The sequence below is a fragment of the Hippichthys cyanospilos genome, chromosome 13 (assembly GCF_059441005.1).
Source record: "Hippichthys cyanospilos isolate Australia breed blue-spotted pipefish chromosome 13, RoL_Hcya_1.0, whole genome shotgun sequence".
In the NCBI taxonomy this organism is placed as follows: domain Eukaryota; kingdom Metazoa; phylum Chordata; class Actinopteri; order Syngnathiformes; family Syngnathidae; genus Hippichthys; species Hippichthys cyanospilos.
Window position 1 is genome coordinate 13,642,470 of NC_142381.1, and position 15,341 is coordinate 13,657,810.

Consider the following 15,341-nt stretch of genomic DNA (forward strand, 5'->3'; position numbering starts at 1 on the left):
AATCTGGTTGTGGATGAAACCATTTTTTAGTTAGAAGCCATGCTGCCTTTTTTTGTAACACACTGGCAAAAAGTACCACTCTAATATTGAATATATGGCAACATCTTAGTGATGTGTGAACACAGAACACATGCTGTTATTTTGATGGATCTGTCTAATGTAGGTAGATTTCATCCAAAAAATCGAATCCAACATGGCTTTTGATCCAGTGCTAAACATCTTGCTTGGCAAATAGAACATTCACTATCTTTGCAAGCAGTGCACCTGCATTATATCAAATCAGACATTCATCTTGCCTTGCAGGTGGGGAAGCAATTGCATTAGAATTATTGCTTTTCTTTGTTAACAATCAACATGAAAAGAATTCCATTGCAGCCAGACTGCAGTGCACGTAAACAACAAACGTGTGTTTTGCAACCAGGAAATAGGAACACAGGCCACGATTGATGGTGTATGCAGTAATAATCTTGCATCTGCCGCCTTACCTGAGCGTCCGCTTGTCTGTCTGTGTGTGGGGGTTGTCAGAGCTCATCTGGGTTTATCCGGCACTGGGACAGGAAGCCTTCCCACAGCAATGTGACACTCCCTAAAGTGAGAAGGAATAGCCCGTGTAAAACGTATCTCAGAATGCCAGCGGCTCTTAGCTCACCGGGTTATTTTAACATGAGTGAGGATGGATGAATGGAGTGATTAGGGGGATGGGGCGAGCATGAAGATTTTCATCCTGACCTCAAAGCTCTTTGCTAATAAAAACAGATTCTGGCTGTTTGCGTGCATTCTAACAGCTGGCATGCTGACAGTGACACTAGGCTATTACACAGTGCACAAATATCATTAAGTCACTTTTGTTTTTCATGTGGCACAGTGGTTAACACGCCCACCTCACAGTTAAGAGTCCTGAGTTTAATTCCAGCTATGGTCTTTGGAGTTTTCATGTTCTCCCCATGCCTGCATGGGTTCTCTTCGGGCACTCCGGTTTTCTTTTCACATTCCAAAAACATGCATGGTAGGTGTATTGGACACTCTAAATCAGGCATGTCCAAACCCGGTCCTCGAGGGCCACCTATCCTGCATGTTTTTGATGTTTCCGTCATCCAATGCAGCTGATTCAAATGATCAGGTTTGTTTTCAGGCTTCCGCTGAGCTTGCTGATGAGCTGATCATTTGAATCAGGTGTGGTAGGAGGACAGAAACCTCCAAAACATGCCGGATAGGCGGCCGTTGAGGACTGGGTTTGGACATGCCTGCTCTAAATTGTCCTTAGGTGTGATTGGGTGTGTAGATTGTTCCAGTGTACCCTACAATTGGCTGGCAACCAGTTCCAGGCTGCCAGCTGGCATAGACGGAGTGAAGATCAGTCGCTATAGAAACTGGACGGATGGACTTTGCTCTTCACATTCCCCTAAAATATGGGGTAAACTGCTGCAAACTAATTTACTCTATAGAATTTGTTCACAACTTTTTTTCAAATGATGTACTCAATGTTAAATATATTTTTCAGTGCACTCTATCCAGTGCAAAACGGAATGCTGCGCCACCCATGTCTGATCTGATAAACTTTGAGAACTACATTTTTAGTGGTATCGCTAGACATGTTTTATTCAGTAACCCCAGTAACTTGGATGTAACACCATCCGTCTTATTTCAGGGTCATCTGCTGGATGTGCATCTGTATAAATCTTAGTAAAATAAAAGCAGAAAATGATTTGCAAAGGAGTCGCGATTATACAATTTAGCAATTTAGTTGCATCATGTCCCAATTAATGTGCTCTTAATTTGAAAAGAGACGTGTTTTTTTTGTTGTTGTTGTTTTTTTCAATGGCAGTGAATGTGTTTTGGAAATTAAGAAAGGGAATCCTGAGGTTTTTGTCCATGACATTTTTGTGCTGTGTCAGCAACCAGAGAGACAAAATACACTTCACTCTCCCTCCATCTTTGCCTCATTACTTATTGTTTTTTTTTTTTTTTTAACTTGCTCCCAACTTTTTGAGTGCCGAATTGTGACCTTTATTGCTTTATTTGTCACATGAGAATTGGATGAATGCGACAAGGCCATTCAATTCTGAAGTCGCATGTCAAAAGACTGTATATCGATTGGATTTAGGACCACATGAAAGTGGTCTGAATCACATTTTTAAAAAACGGGATGTGCTCTGTCCACAATGCCATTAAAAAAGACCAGATAAAAGTCGCATAGGGATAAAAAAAATAAAAAAATAAATAAAATGGAATTGGGTCACTTCAGGCTGTGCTGTGCACCTAGCCTATCTAATGCAATTTAAATTTCAGATTTTGAATTGGTCTTATATTACCGGCACTTATGTTATTTAATCTAATACTTTGTCCATGTAATCCTGAAACATACACACTTTGTGGAATCCTGTTGGTCTTTAAAGAGGATTTTTATGTTCTGCGCAGATTGATTCATTGAGGACAGCAGACGTCTGGGAGGAAAGCATATTTTTCTTTTTATCTCTGTTGAGATTAGATATCGATTTTGCACCTTCCCGGCCCCACAAAGCCACCATCCCTTATTAGAAAGCCTCGCGGCCTCCGAGAGAAAATGTGGTGTCATTCAAGCCGGAAAAAAAACAAACATCTGCAGACTAACCATTAAATAAGAAGAATTGTTGCCCTTAAACTCCTCCGGTGTCTATTTGAACACGTTTTGTCCGAGTATATCAATAAAAGCAGGCAGACCCTCTAATTGTTTACTTCCTCGGACTGGTGTCATCTGTGTTTGAGAGATGGCTTCTGCGGTGTGTTGGTGTCACATGCGGCTCGACAGCCACCAGGCGCTGACAGCTGACACAAGAACAATGCGCGCCCATCTGAACCGAAGTACTTGTGGAATGAAAGGCCCTTTAAAACCGTTTGCGCAATTGTCCTTCTGATGAAACCCTACCGGGATGTCTAATGTGATCAACCACTGAGCTCCACAGGTAGTAGTGTTAATGGCAAAAGCAAGCAATTAATGGCTTGTTGAAATGATTGCACTAAATGGACTTTTTCCAAACACTTGCAGGTACCTCTGGGAATACTGTTGGAAGCGCGCCGTTTTTGCAGTTTGACTTTCAGTTTCGAGTGTCACAATGTATGGGCTGCTGTGTGAGAGTCTGCACGACTTTATCAAGGAGTCGTACGGGGACGATGTATGGAAGCTGGTCAGGGAGAGGGCAGATGTTCGCCTGCACTCCTTTGTCACCCACCAGGTATCTCCAAAAATGGAGAATAACACATGAATACTTGTGTTTGAAGATATTACTGCCGCACAACTGTGTAGATGTTGATGGTTGTATTTTTGTTACTTGTAGGTGTACAGCGAGAGTGTGATTCCTCGCATTGCAAAGGCAGCCAGTGGGGTGACTGGAACGCCATACAATGAGCTGATGAACTCCTGGGGTGTCTATTTCCTGGGATTTGTGGGGAAGTACGGCTATGACAGGATCCTTAAGGTGACCAACGATATTGCGTTCAGATTATGTTGTTGTTGTTGTTGGGTTTTTTTTTTCGCACAACATAAGAAAACCTCATTGAACTCTACAAAAAAAAAAAACATTGGAAATGTGTTTACGAAATTATATTGGAGCACAAAAACTACATGATGCCTGTTAATTTTGTAGTTGTTCCAATTTACAGATCTCAAACTCCAGTCCTCGAGGACCGGTATCCTGCATGTTTTTGAACCTTTTGCATCAAACACCTTATTCAAAATATTATGATGATTTTAAAGCTCCCGCAGAGCTTGCTCATAAGCTGATTATTTGAAACAGGTGTGTTGGGGAGGGAAACCCACAAAACATGCAGGATACCGGACCTCGAGGACTAGAATTAAAAAATGATCCATAGTGAATCACGTGAAGCAAATGAATTGGTTCCAGGCTCAAATGACAAAACCCTGAATACCATCACAGGCAATGCCACACCAAGCAACAAGAACAATATGTATAATTATTGTACAAAAAAACTCAAATGAAATGACTCCTATGATTCTGATGCCTGACACCAAATTCCTTTTCACACTGCGCTTAGCTGGAGTGCCATTGAAAACATTTTATTTTTGTATGCGGTATATGTTTTGATAGTAACAAAGATATATATGAGTACATTGACCTTAACCACGAGAGTATGTGTATCCATTAAATGCAATTGATATCATACAGTATCATACAGTATTGATTAGTTCCAGGTCCTCCTGCCACACTGGATAAGGAAACATGGGTGGTTGGACCAAAACTGACATGTTTTATTTATATTTTTTGCACCCAGGTGCTTGGCCGTCATGTGCGTGACTTTGTCAATGGTCTCGACAACCTCCATGAGTATCTGCGTTTCAGCTACCCCAAGGTGCAGCCCCCGACTTTCTTCTGCCAGGAGGAATCCGCCACTGGAGTCACCCTTCACTACAGGTCTGAGAATCGCATGAAGTTTAAAGGACTATGGTCTGGAGCATAATATAATTAACAGGCACAATGTGTATTGACTTTGCTTGGGAAGTTATTGGATAGTGTCTAATTCAAGTCCCATTTTTTGGATCTTTGTTGCTGAGGAAGTTCCTTTTATCATTCTTTGACAATGACCCAGGAAAGAAACGTGCGACCCTAATTTCCTCCTAAAAGCATGCCCTCAAGATTTTGTTAGTAATTCTGGTCTATGCAGATGCAGCCTGTTCAATAATAGAGCATACAAAACTGCATTTCGCCTATTCAGGGGATTCATTAATGTGTTTATTGAATTCTATACCCCATTGTGATGAACAGGAGCAAGCGCAAAGGCTACCTGCACTATGCCATGGGTCAGCTGAGACAGATGGGGAAGCAGTTCTATGACACCGACATCCATGTGGAGGTCTTGTCTGAGCAGATGGTGGGGGACTACTCCCATGTCACCATGAGGTAGGCAAGCGCACCCACAGATGGGGACAGCAGGCAAACGCCACACAGAAAGGCGTTTGGCTGCGGGGGAGCCTGGAATAGAGATAAATACGGCATGGTGGAAATTGAATTTCGCATCCATTCATTCATTTTTTTAAAAGGTCGCAGGTGACCTGAAGCCTTTCCTTGCTGACTTTGAACGAGAGGCAGCGTAAATCCTGGACTGGCCCCCAAGAAAACCCGGGACATATATTGACAAACAATCGTTCACACATATTCACTACATAGTTTATGTCATATTATCTGCTTGATTTCTGGCTCATCTGTGAATAAAAAACAACATCACTAATGGCAATGTGCATCCGCACAGAATTAAAAAACATACAATTAGATGTTTTGATACTTTTGGAAACCTTGTTAAAATTTCACATACCCACTGAAGTGCCTTCAGGTACCCCCAGGAATACTCGTACCCAATTTAAGAACCACTAATGAAGTCAATATTTCGACAAATTTGTCGATTTATCGGTTCAGCTCCTCTCATGTGGTAAATATTTTGTCAATTTTCATTTATTGCAGGAGAATGCATGGAATAGCTCTCTTGACAGCACTTTTGATAAAAAAATTTGTCTCCCATCAGGTTGAACTTTGACAACTCCGCCTACCGCTACATCATGAAAGAGGATGAGGAAGAACAAGAGATTCTGCCAATTACCTCAGATTTCTTCTTTGAGGTCTTTCCCTTCAACATTGTCTTCAGACAGGTAAAGGCAGGCGTGGACTGCTGCAACATGTTGCATCCCTCAAATGTGACCAGTTGTTTGAATCTCCAGGACATGGTGGTGCACAATGTTGGCTCGGGACTTTCGACTGTCTTCCCTGATTTAGACGGAAAGAAGATCAATGACGCCTTCTTGCTGGCGCGTCCCCTTGTGGAGTTCACATGGAACATGGTGAAGTGACGCCTACCGTGTGGTTGTTCCGAAAAAAGCCGCACATTTACCATCGCCAGCACATTTCGTCAACAAGTCGACTGCAATGTAAAAAAAGTGCAGTGTTTTTGTTTTTGTGGGTTCCTAGATCATCTCCCATCCCAACAACTTGTTTGAGATCATGTCCAAGGAACCTGTGAAAAGAGAGAGGAATCTCCACAACCGAGTCCAGAGTAAGAGTGGAAGCCATGTAAACAGTCGCAGGGGTGTGTGTCTTCTGGGCAAGGGCTCACTTATATGTGGTTTTCAGGGGTCTAACCCATATATGACTTGGAAATAAACTACAGCTGGGTCATTTCAAAATCGGAGGGCAAGCTTCACACCAACGTTACTGGAAAAAGAACCATTTCTTGTTAACCATGGTTTTCATGTTATCCAAAAAAAAAAAGGTAATAAACCGTCATACCATTTGATAAAACCAGCACAAATATGAACAGTCGTAGCATAATGTAACTTGCGTCATGTTTAATGTTACTTTGCTTCTCAGGCACCTGAAAAAACACATATCAAAAATAAGTTACATTTTATCTGAACAATTCAGGTTGATTTTAGAATTATTCAAATTACAGTGACAGGGTTGAAAAAGGTTTGGGACAACCACAGAGCATAATTATTACAAAAACCAGCAAAATCATAGATATATAACTTCTGTTACTGTATATCATTTCTATCCATCAAGTACTGTGTGGTTTGAACATTTTTCTAGCTTGTTAAAAATAATATCTCAAGATCTCAAATTTTAGGGGCGCTTGTTTCTTTAGGCATTTGCACCCCCAAAATAGGCTAAACGTGCCTCTTACTGTGGTGTGTGTTTAGAGGCAATTCTTAGCTTTTGGGTTTAGACACGTTCAATTTTACAGTTTTGTTAAAAAAACAATATCAATATCATCTCAACCTTTAGAGAAAAGAAGCTTAAGACTTGTAGGTTAATGGGCATCCAATCAGTTAGCTTGTCAGAAAAAAATGAAAAAACACTTGAATTTTAGGTGGGCTGGATTCACTTCAGAGGCTAGAAAAAAATAAACAAGCTAGATATGCATATGGAGTAGGTGTTTGTGTGAGAAGTGGAGTTCCTCCAATTCTGGAATGACCCATATGACCAATACAGTATGTATTCAAAATGACCAAAACAGTGCACCGCACACATCACAATTGTGAGTCTTCTCCCTCAAATCAAACGTCTGTTATCGCACCAAAACTTTGTTCAGGGTAGAAGAAGAAATACAATAAGCTAGGCTTACCAGCTAATAAATACAGTACAATATTTAGTAGCTGTAAACTAAGGTTTCTCTTTTGAGTTGCATAAGCAATTGTATCCAAACTTTTAACTTGGGTGATTCACTGTATTATAATGAGAGGGCCTTAGAATTGTCATCACCTTTCTCCATTTTGTACTCTGCAGATTCCGACTATGAAAATGCCAATCGGTCTGCTGATGTGGACGTAGAGCTCATGGCTTTTCAGTCCATTATTGGAGACGATTACAAAGGTTTCGACCTCTCTGTTTGGCGCAAAGAGAGAGTGCACACACAAAAGAAACTGTTGGAAGTAAAACAGCGGTGCAAAGTTTTAAAAATATCCATTTTGGTCACGTTCTTATTTTAGACGGTAACAGCGCCAATGCCATGGAGAGCTGGGGCGATGGAAGCCGATGCTTGAAACTGAAAGGACAAATGCGATATATGCCTGAGTGGGAGTCTATCATCTTTCTCGGAACACCTGTGTAAGAATGACTTGAACGCACACGCGCACAAACACACGCACACGTACATAAACAGGTGCACGCTCTAAGACAAAATCCCTCATGAATACTTTTTAGTCGCAGAGGCAAAACTTTAAGTGGAAGGAGCTCGACAGTGAGCGTGCAAATAAAAGGCTGGGCACTGAATCAGTTCAGGGGCCCATTCGAGCGGCTCTCGCCATGCATGAAATGAACTGCTAATTAGCTTGTAATCAGACATTGCAGCTCTTGCGAGCCTAATGGGAAACCATTTGCAACCGAGAGTGTTTTTCCACAGAGAACATTACCAAAACATCCACATCCTTCTATGAAATGCAGATCTTTTTGTGATGAAGTGCGCTCATGCCTACATCGAAGCAGTAATGGGCATAACACTGTTTTCAAATCTTTATAATAAAAAACACAGAAATAGCGCTAGACCGAAATGAAAACAAAACAAAATGAAGAGAAAATTTAAAAACAATAATAAATACCAAATGTTACTGTATGTGAAAACAACAAATGACTGTTATAAAATAAACACACCATTATTTTTACAGTCAGTGTGAACTTTGACCTGAAAATCTCAATTGAATGGGAAACACACACCTGTCACCCTTTAAAGTGTCTGAGTCCTGATTTTAGTTTAGTTTAGTTATATATATAGTTTAGTTTTATATATATATATATATATATATATATATATATATATATATATATATATATATATATATATATATATATATATATATATATATATATATATATATATATATATATATATATATATGCACTTCAACTGGGGACAGATTAAATGTAATTAGTTGATTCTGAACACAGCCACATACCGAGTTAAGAGGGATGAACACACAGAATCCCAAGCCCCTCTTGAAAAGGTTTATAAATAATTCAATTGAGTTTCATAAGTTTTAATAATTTTTCAAAGTCGTAACTCTTACATCACAAAATGTGGCATTTGTATGCGTTGTGTAGACTTTTTATATCCGGCCCACTTTACTTTTAAGTTACCAAATAGGATTCCTTGTTCCAACGGTATTACTAGTTGAAATAAAATCCTCATCTTCACATTTGCTAATGCAATGGAAATGTGGACACATTTTTCTATTTCATTTTGCCCCTGACTTTAAATATGAGTGTGTGATTTTGCAGAATGGAGAGCCTGAGTGCTATGTTTAAAACTGGACTGTACATCAATGACCTGAGCATGCACGACTCCAGCAGAGATTTGGTGCTGGCAGGCACACAGCAGTCCGAGGAACTGAAAAGAGCACTCATACAGGTTCTTGCACAAAGGAAAAGAAAGAAAATGCTACATGTGATACTTACATATACATTTAAAAACAAAACAAAACAAAAAACATTACTGTCTGAACACAGGAGCAAAAGAAGTCGAGCAAGCTAGAGGAGAGTATGAAGATGTTGGACTATGAGATGAAAAAGACAGATGACCTCCTCTACAGAATGATTCCCAAGCCAGTAGCAAAGAGGCTGCGCAAAGGCGAACCAGCTGTAAACACTTGTGAGGTCAGGAATGAAGAGCACAAAGTTTCCTTGATACACATCAGCATACAAGTCATTACAGTCAAATAATTTCCCCAAAGTTACAAGTAAATAAATAATCTGGACGCCAGTGACTACAGATCCAATTTAGTATGCCAAAACATAAAAAAATGCTTCATCACAAAAGTCCATCACTCCTCTTTAGTTCACTTTCATCTGTCCAAGTGCTACTCTATTTTTAGCATTGGTTCTAAATAAAGATCAATCAAATCAATCAGATGTTATTTGTATAGCCCCGAATCACCGAATTCTCAAAGGGCTTCACAGATGAAAAGAGGTCATGTGGAGACTTCTTTCGAAAAAGAAGTCATACAGAAACATCTTTTCGGTGTAAGGTACACAACAGCATCCCCTGTCAAAGCTCCCAGAAGGGAAAGGAAAACTCAAAAACCCCAATTTGGGGAAAAACAGAAACCTTCAGGAGGGACCACAGATGGGAGGAGCCCAGGCCCGTACAGGTTGAGGTGGATGCTGCATGTACCAAATACAGACAAAAATAAGAAACATAAACATATTTAAACATATTTTGCATATACAGTCCATTAACGGGCCAAGCCATTTGGTGTGGGAGCACTTCAACAGATCCAGTACAACAGCTCAAACATTTAAGCCACTTTTGACTGATACTGTCTGTTTGCGTAGGTCTGCGCCAGCATTTGTGTTCAAATACCGCAACGACAATGCTCTTTGTTAGCATTTAGTTAAGCATACTTTCCCACAAATCCCATTACTTTGGTCTTAATTCCTTTCTTCTGGATTTGTTTCTTCTAGGTGTTCCCAGATGTGACCATTCTTTTCAGCGATGTGGTGGGATTCACTCGCATTTGCAGTCACATCACTCCCTTGCAGGTGGTGTCCATGCTTAACACCATGTACACATTATTCGACACACTCAGCGAGAAGCACAGAGTCTTCAAAGTATGCGCGTTTTTCCTCACTTTGCTCGTATTCGCTGTGTTTATACTTGCCCAAATCAAGTCTTTCGCCTTGTTAGGTTGAAACCATTGGCGATGCCTACATGGTTGTCGCAGGAGCGCCGGAGAAGACCAAATATCATGCCCATAACATTTGTGACATGGCTTTGGACATGGTGCGCTCCATTGATCATTTGAAAGACCCCTCAAATGGCAACAACATTCAGATTCGTGTCGGTGAGTTGTACTTCACGCCACAATTTTTCCTTCTGCGTTCCTTGTGCTCAATATTAGTAAATAATAATGAAGCAATTATGTATTGTTATGATGAAGCACTTATTAAGGTTCCCACACAGGGACAAGGAGTGGAACTCTTATGGCGTTATAGCCACACACCTTGTTTGCAAAAAAAAAAAAAAAACACAGTTAATTTCAGCTTTATGGCTTGCAGACCTCATGAGGATATGCTTCTGGCAGAACTTGTTAAGTCATTTCAAACAGCATAAGACCAATGTGAAAATGTGTAAAGTGTGAAAAAACAAGAAGTAGCACGGTACAAATACAACTTCTGAAGATATTTTAACAGCCTCTCCTGAGCTCTCCAGAAAAAAAGCTAAAGTAATAACCAATGCTGGTGGTGATTTATAGAATAATTCAGACGCTTCACACTGTTTCCGTTGCATCCTTCGTTCCTTAAGAAGACAAACTGGTGATGCGCTTTCCTAAAAAGAACATAATTTCATCCTCTTGACTGGAAATATTCTCTGATTGAGTCCTCAAGGTAAGTAGACTGATTATCATTGTGTCAAAGCAATTAATCATCATCATTTAAATCTAATGCTGTTTTAGAATGCATTGATATATACTTTTGACGATTTTATTCGATGTTATGGATTGATGTTTTTTTATTGAATGTATTGTCAGTTTGAGTAAATGTCCTGTTTATGAATAAAGATAGAATTTTTTTTAAATCGGCTTCAGCAATCGAAGGATTACTCGATTATTAGAAACAATTTTGGTTTATTAGTTAGTTTTTGTCAGTTGAATTCTTAATGATTATACATTTACTTGGTTTCAGTTAATTAATTCAATCCCAAAGACATACATATTTTTATGTTTGTTTCAGTCCAAACATTGACTCCCAAGCACTGTGATGAAAACAAATCTTACATAAATTGACCTACTATTTTTGTGGCTGCAGGTATCCACTCCGGCATGGTGGTAGCAGGTGTGGTAGGGCACAAGATGCCCCGTTACGGTTTGCATGGTGATACAGTACATACGGCATCTGCCATGGAGAGCAACGGAAAGGTGAGGACAGAAAAATAAAACCATCCCCGCTATTCAATTCTGCTAAAAGATGGCGCCAATGCCCTGACTAGCATCATCTCTCAAAAAAAAGGACACTGAAAAAATAAAAGAATGACTTGACCTTTGCCCATCTTTATCAGGAAATGCATATCCAGCTCAGCAGCGCCACCTATGAGCATCTGAAAGGCAGCCACTTCATTTTTGAAAGGAGGGGCACCATTACCATCAAGGTTGGAGTGAAAACAATACACAATCCAAAGATTGTAGCTGCACTGTACGTATCTGCCACGACAACATAATTAAGTGCTGTAGGACATGTGAACAGCACAGTGGGATAATGTGTTGGCAGTAAATAAATGTTATCTGCATACACAAAACCTTCCCTCAGGCTACCACTGGTGGAAAGTATGTGCGTAGCAGCAAATCAACAAAAATAACTGGCAATGTTTTGGCTGTGGGCAGAGAACATATTTAGCATTTAGAGTCTGTAAGTGTCGCTTGCTCGCTTTTCTTTGTACATTCAGTGATAATGCCAGCAAAGTTTCTCCCAAAACAGCCATCAGGAAGAATCTTAAGAAAAAAGCGGTTTTCCTCTTTTTTTCCACGTCCTTTCATGAGACAAGTTGTGCTATGGATGTTTATATATAGGCACAGCAAAGGTTTTTTCAGGTAGGAAATGTAATTGATTCCCTCAGTTGGGGCTCAAATCAGACTATGCTTTGAATTGGTTTATTATTAATTATGTCATCACCCTCTTAAAATAATGGCTTGAGTCATACTTTGACCCCAAAAATAAATAAATTGCCTTTGGCATTAGCTCAGGATGCTGGCCACCTCTCCTAAAATCAACGACATGTTTTGTTAAATAACTTTGGCCATTATTTCAGGAAGGTTATCGTTTTTAAATTTGTCATCAAGCCGAGTAACACAGTTAGGTTAACTTAACCCACATTTTTAGTTAGTGTAAGGCGGGTGAATAATACAGAATATTTGAACTAGGAATGTTGATTTTTTTCTCTTTTTTTATAGTCCTAATTTCAGATTCGTTTGATCAAATCCATGATCTTTTCTGACAGTTACAAGGAAAATTGCTTAAGTATCCTGGTTGACAAAGTGTACATCTCTTAAGACAACTTCTGAGTTTTTTTTTTTTTTAAAGACAAAATTTCAGCCAATAGCAATGATTTTCAACTGAAAATTGTCAAGGGATGAATATGATTTTAAAGAATTGTCCTTATTTTCTGTCATCCTTTAGGGCAATGTTGAAATTGAGACATACTGGCTGAAAGGTAAGCGGGACAAAGACGGAAATGCCCAAGCGGCATGCCCTCAATTCGAGACCCAAACCATCAGTAAGGCCATCAGCAAAGCCACCATCACAGAGGTCATCACCGAAGGGGACGAGGAAGGACTGGTAGGAATGCAACAAAAACTTAGGAAAACCTGCCACACACCAAGCAAAGTGTGCAGGCTTCTTCCACTATTCACTGGTACACAGCGTTGCAAAGTCACAGGTCAAACAGAGAATCAAAAATGCAAAAAGAAGATTCCTGTTTTTAATTATAAATTTTTTACAACCATCCACCAATTTATTTGCTTTCGGGAAAGCTGCCTAATGATCTGCATGCTTTACTCTATTTACTCTTTTGAGTGGAATTTCAGGATGAAGCAAAAATGCACGATAACCCATTGGTCCGTCACTGACGGACTCCAGTTTTGCCCCCCCCCCCCCCAAAAAAAAAGATGAATAACGAAAAACGGACGGATGCCAGGATGTCTACCAATGACGGACATGTAAAGTCTATGGAATAAGTCCAAAAACATCAAACGGTAGGGTGTTCAAAAGTAGAGAAGGCCAAATAAAGTTGAGACGTGAAGGTTACAAAGCATATTAGGTTCTTCCTACAATTTCACTTAAAAACTGAACATAACTTTACCTGCTTTTTGGGCACTTATTTGGACTTTGAATCCTTGTTTCCAGGTTTTCCCACTGGTGCCTGGCGAGGACGAGGATGACGTCAAATCTATTCACTCTCATCGCATCAAGATAGAAAATTCAGGTCACTCTCTGGAGGAGTCTGCGGAGGAGTGTCGAGTGGAGGAGATGTCCGTTCATAAGGTAGAACTGAAAAGAAGTGCGACTAAGTTTTACTGCTTTATCCAAAGTCACAATACGCTGCTTATATTGTCAGTCCCATTACAAAGACGGACTACAAGACTGCTTGGAGGACGCACACCTAGAGCTGGAGTCACCTGAATGTGATGGCAGAGATTCCATGATGGAGTCACGTGACAGCTCCTGCGACTCTCGCTGCTCCAAGAGCGCCATGTGTTCCGTGTCCTGAGTTGGTGCGCCCTAAAATGGAAAACCCAAACAGAAGCTAGCTGATGCCGTACCCAGTAACTGACGCTTTGTGCATAACAATTAAAACAGTTGACATGACCCATCTATTGAAAGATATTTGCTTTTTAACCTTTCGGTCTGTTGATGCTAGACGAGATGAGCTCCAGTGAGCCGTGTTGTATACATTGACACATATTGTGGTATTTTACTGCATAGCGATAGAATAATCAATTACTATTTAATGCTCTTAATCCCTTTAAACTGTATCAAAGCTCCACCAGCCCAGTGGGAGTAGTTCTTTCAGTTAATATATTACAACCTCACTTCAAAACAGATACAGTACTTCCCCAACCTCACTCACCAAAAATTGTTCACTGCTATGTGGCTCTGCTAAACACACCTGGAGTTTTTTTTTTTTTTTTTACAGTGTTGCATGTTTTAGCTATATTTGACATCGGAAAGGCTTTGTCTTTTATCTTTCAAAATGCTTCTGTAACACCGAGCTACTGTAGTCAGCTCAATAGAAATAAACCAAGTTGGTTTCAAACTGACCTATTTGTTATTGTTTATTTTACTATTTGACATTTTGCAGTGCACATTCAAAAAGACTAATGCTTGACATAAACAATGCAACATTAAACAACAAACAAACATTGGTGTTGGGCTCTTACCTAAAAAAAAAAAATCACTTTTCAGAAAAAAACCCGTTTGTTGCATTTCATTATGAAAAAGCAATTTTCCACACTTTTATTTGGTCTATAATTTGGAAAAACAACACGTGATCTGAGCAGTGTTACAGATTTCTGAAAAAACAAGAACATCACCAAATTGTGACTTATGAGGTTTTGGGCTAAGCCAGCAAAAACCAAAAGCTAAGTGCTGTACATAATTGTTACTGCTGTGACCAAAATCTGTACATGGATATCCACATCCTCTAATGAAATTACAAATGAAAGTGTTTGTCAAAAAAAAAAAAAAAAAATCTGTTAAAAAATGTACTTATGCACAACATAATGTAATGTAGTTAACACAACCCAGTGTAATGCAACCAAGCGCTATATAATAGTGTAACACAATACATATAGTGCATTAACATTGTAATATAGAGTAATGCAACGTTGCAGAACTAGCAAAATACAACGTAAAATAGCACACTACAGTGTAACAGCGTAGTGTAACTGTAACAGTATAGCATAACATGGTATAGTGTAGCACAATAAAGCATAGCACAAAGTGGTCTGACGCAGATTAGCCTATTTCAATGTAGCATAGGCACTGCAGTTTAATGCAATGTAACGCAACACAATGTAGCGTAACACACCATAACGCAAGATTGTGTTGTGTGACTTGTGTCACAAAATGTAGTGAAGTATAACAGTGCAGAACTGCTGTGTAAGGAAGCGTAATCCAAAGTAGTGCAAATTGACGTAACTAAACATAGTGCTACAAGCTCAGCGCAGCATAGCAGCACACAACATGATGCAAGAATGTTAGCATAACGCTATATCTACAGATGTGGTAGCTGAGCGCAACATACTGTAAATTCGCATTGTGTAATCATGTTCAGTAGCACAAAGTAATCTAATGTTACTATACTATACCGTA

General features: G+C 39.6%; 2 protein-coding genes across 7 annotated transcripts in view; one reads left to right on the forward strand and one right to left on the reverse strand.

Annotated features, from left to right (window-relative positions):
- The window catches only part of LOC148413939 (myozenin-2), an 8,185-nt gene extending 7,429 nt beyond the window's left edge, over positions 1-756 (reverse strand). Inside the window, exons 1-2 of one of the 3 annotated variants that reach the window (XM_088431967.1) lie at positions 730-756; positions 486-586 (exon numbers count right to left, since the gene is read on the reverse strand). The gene's annotated coding sequence lies outside the window, so the exon portion shown is untranslated. Of the gene's footprint in view, positions 1-485; positions 669-729 lie in introns of those variants that run through there. The other 2 variants (XM_088431966.1, XM_088431968.1) reach the window with 2 other exon arrangements.
- A 2,095-nt stretch (positions 757-2,851) lies between these two features.
- Positions 2,852-14,287, forward strand: LOC148413940 (soluble guanylate cyclase 88E-like). Of its 4 annotated transcripts, none has more exons than XM_088430924.1 (19): positions 2,852-2,942; positions 3,026-3,212; positions 3,315-3,455; positions 4,270-4,409; positions 4,761-4,895; positions 5,515-5,638; positions 5,708-5,827; positions 5,955-6,072; positions 7,269-7,355; positions 7,472-7,589; positions 8,757-8,886; positions 8,985-9,131; positions 9,939-10,085; positions 10,162-10,318; positions 11,283-11,392; positions 11,533-11,622; positions 12,648-12,806; positions 13,374-13,511; positions 13,585-14,287. In XM_088430924.1, the coding sequence occupies exons 2-19, from the start codon at positions 3,093-3,095 to the stop codon at positions 13,735-13,737; spliced, it is 2,334 nt and encodes a 777-aa protein (XP_088287050.1). In that variant the 5' UTR covers positions 2,852-2,942; positions 3,026-3,092; the 3' UTR covers positions 13,738-14,287. The 4 variants fall into 4 exon arrangements, with proteins under 4 accessions (XP_088287050.1, XP_088287051.1, XP_088287048.1 ...); XM_088430925.1 differs by having other exon boundaries at positions 5,955-6,039; XM_088430922.1 differs by lacking the exons at positions 13,374-13,511; positions 13,585-14,287 and having other exon boundaries at positions 12,648-13,365.
- Positions 14,288-15,341: the final 1,054 nt, after the last annotated feature.

Excerpts from the sequence above, each read along its gene's own strand:
- LOC148413940 (XM_088430922.1), top strand. The coding sequence starts at position 3,093 with ATGTATGGGCTGCTGTGTGAGAGTCTGCACGACTTTATCAAGGAGTCG. Across the intron at positions 3,456-4,269 it reads GCTATGACAGGATCCTTAAG|GTGCTTGGCCGTCATGTGCG; the intron begins GTGACCAACGAT and ends TTTTGCACCCAG. Across the intron at positions 11,393-11,532 it reads CCATGGAGAGCAACGGAAAG|GAAATGCATATCCAGCTCAG; the intron begins GTGAGGACAGAA and ends CATCTTTATCAG.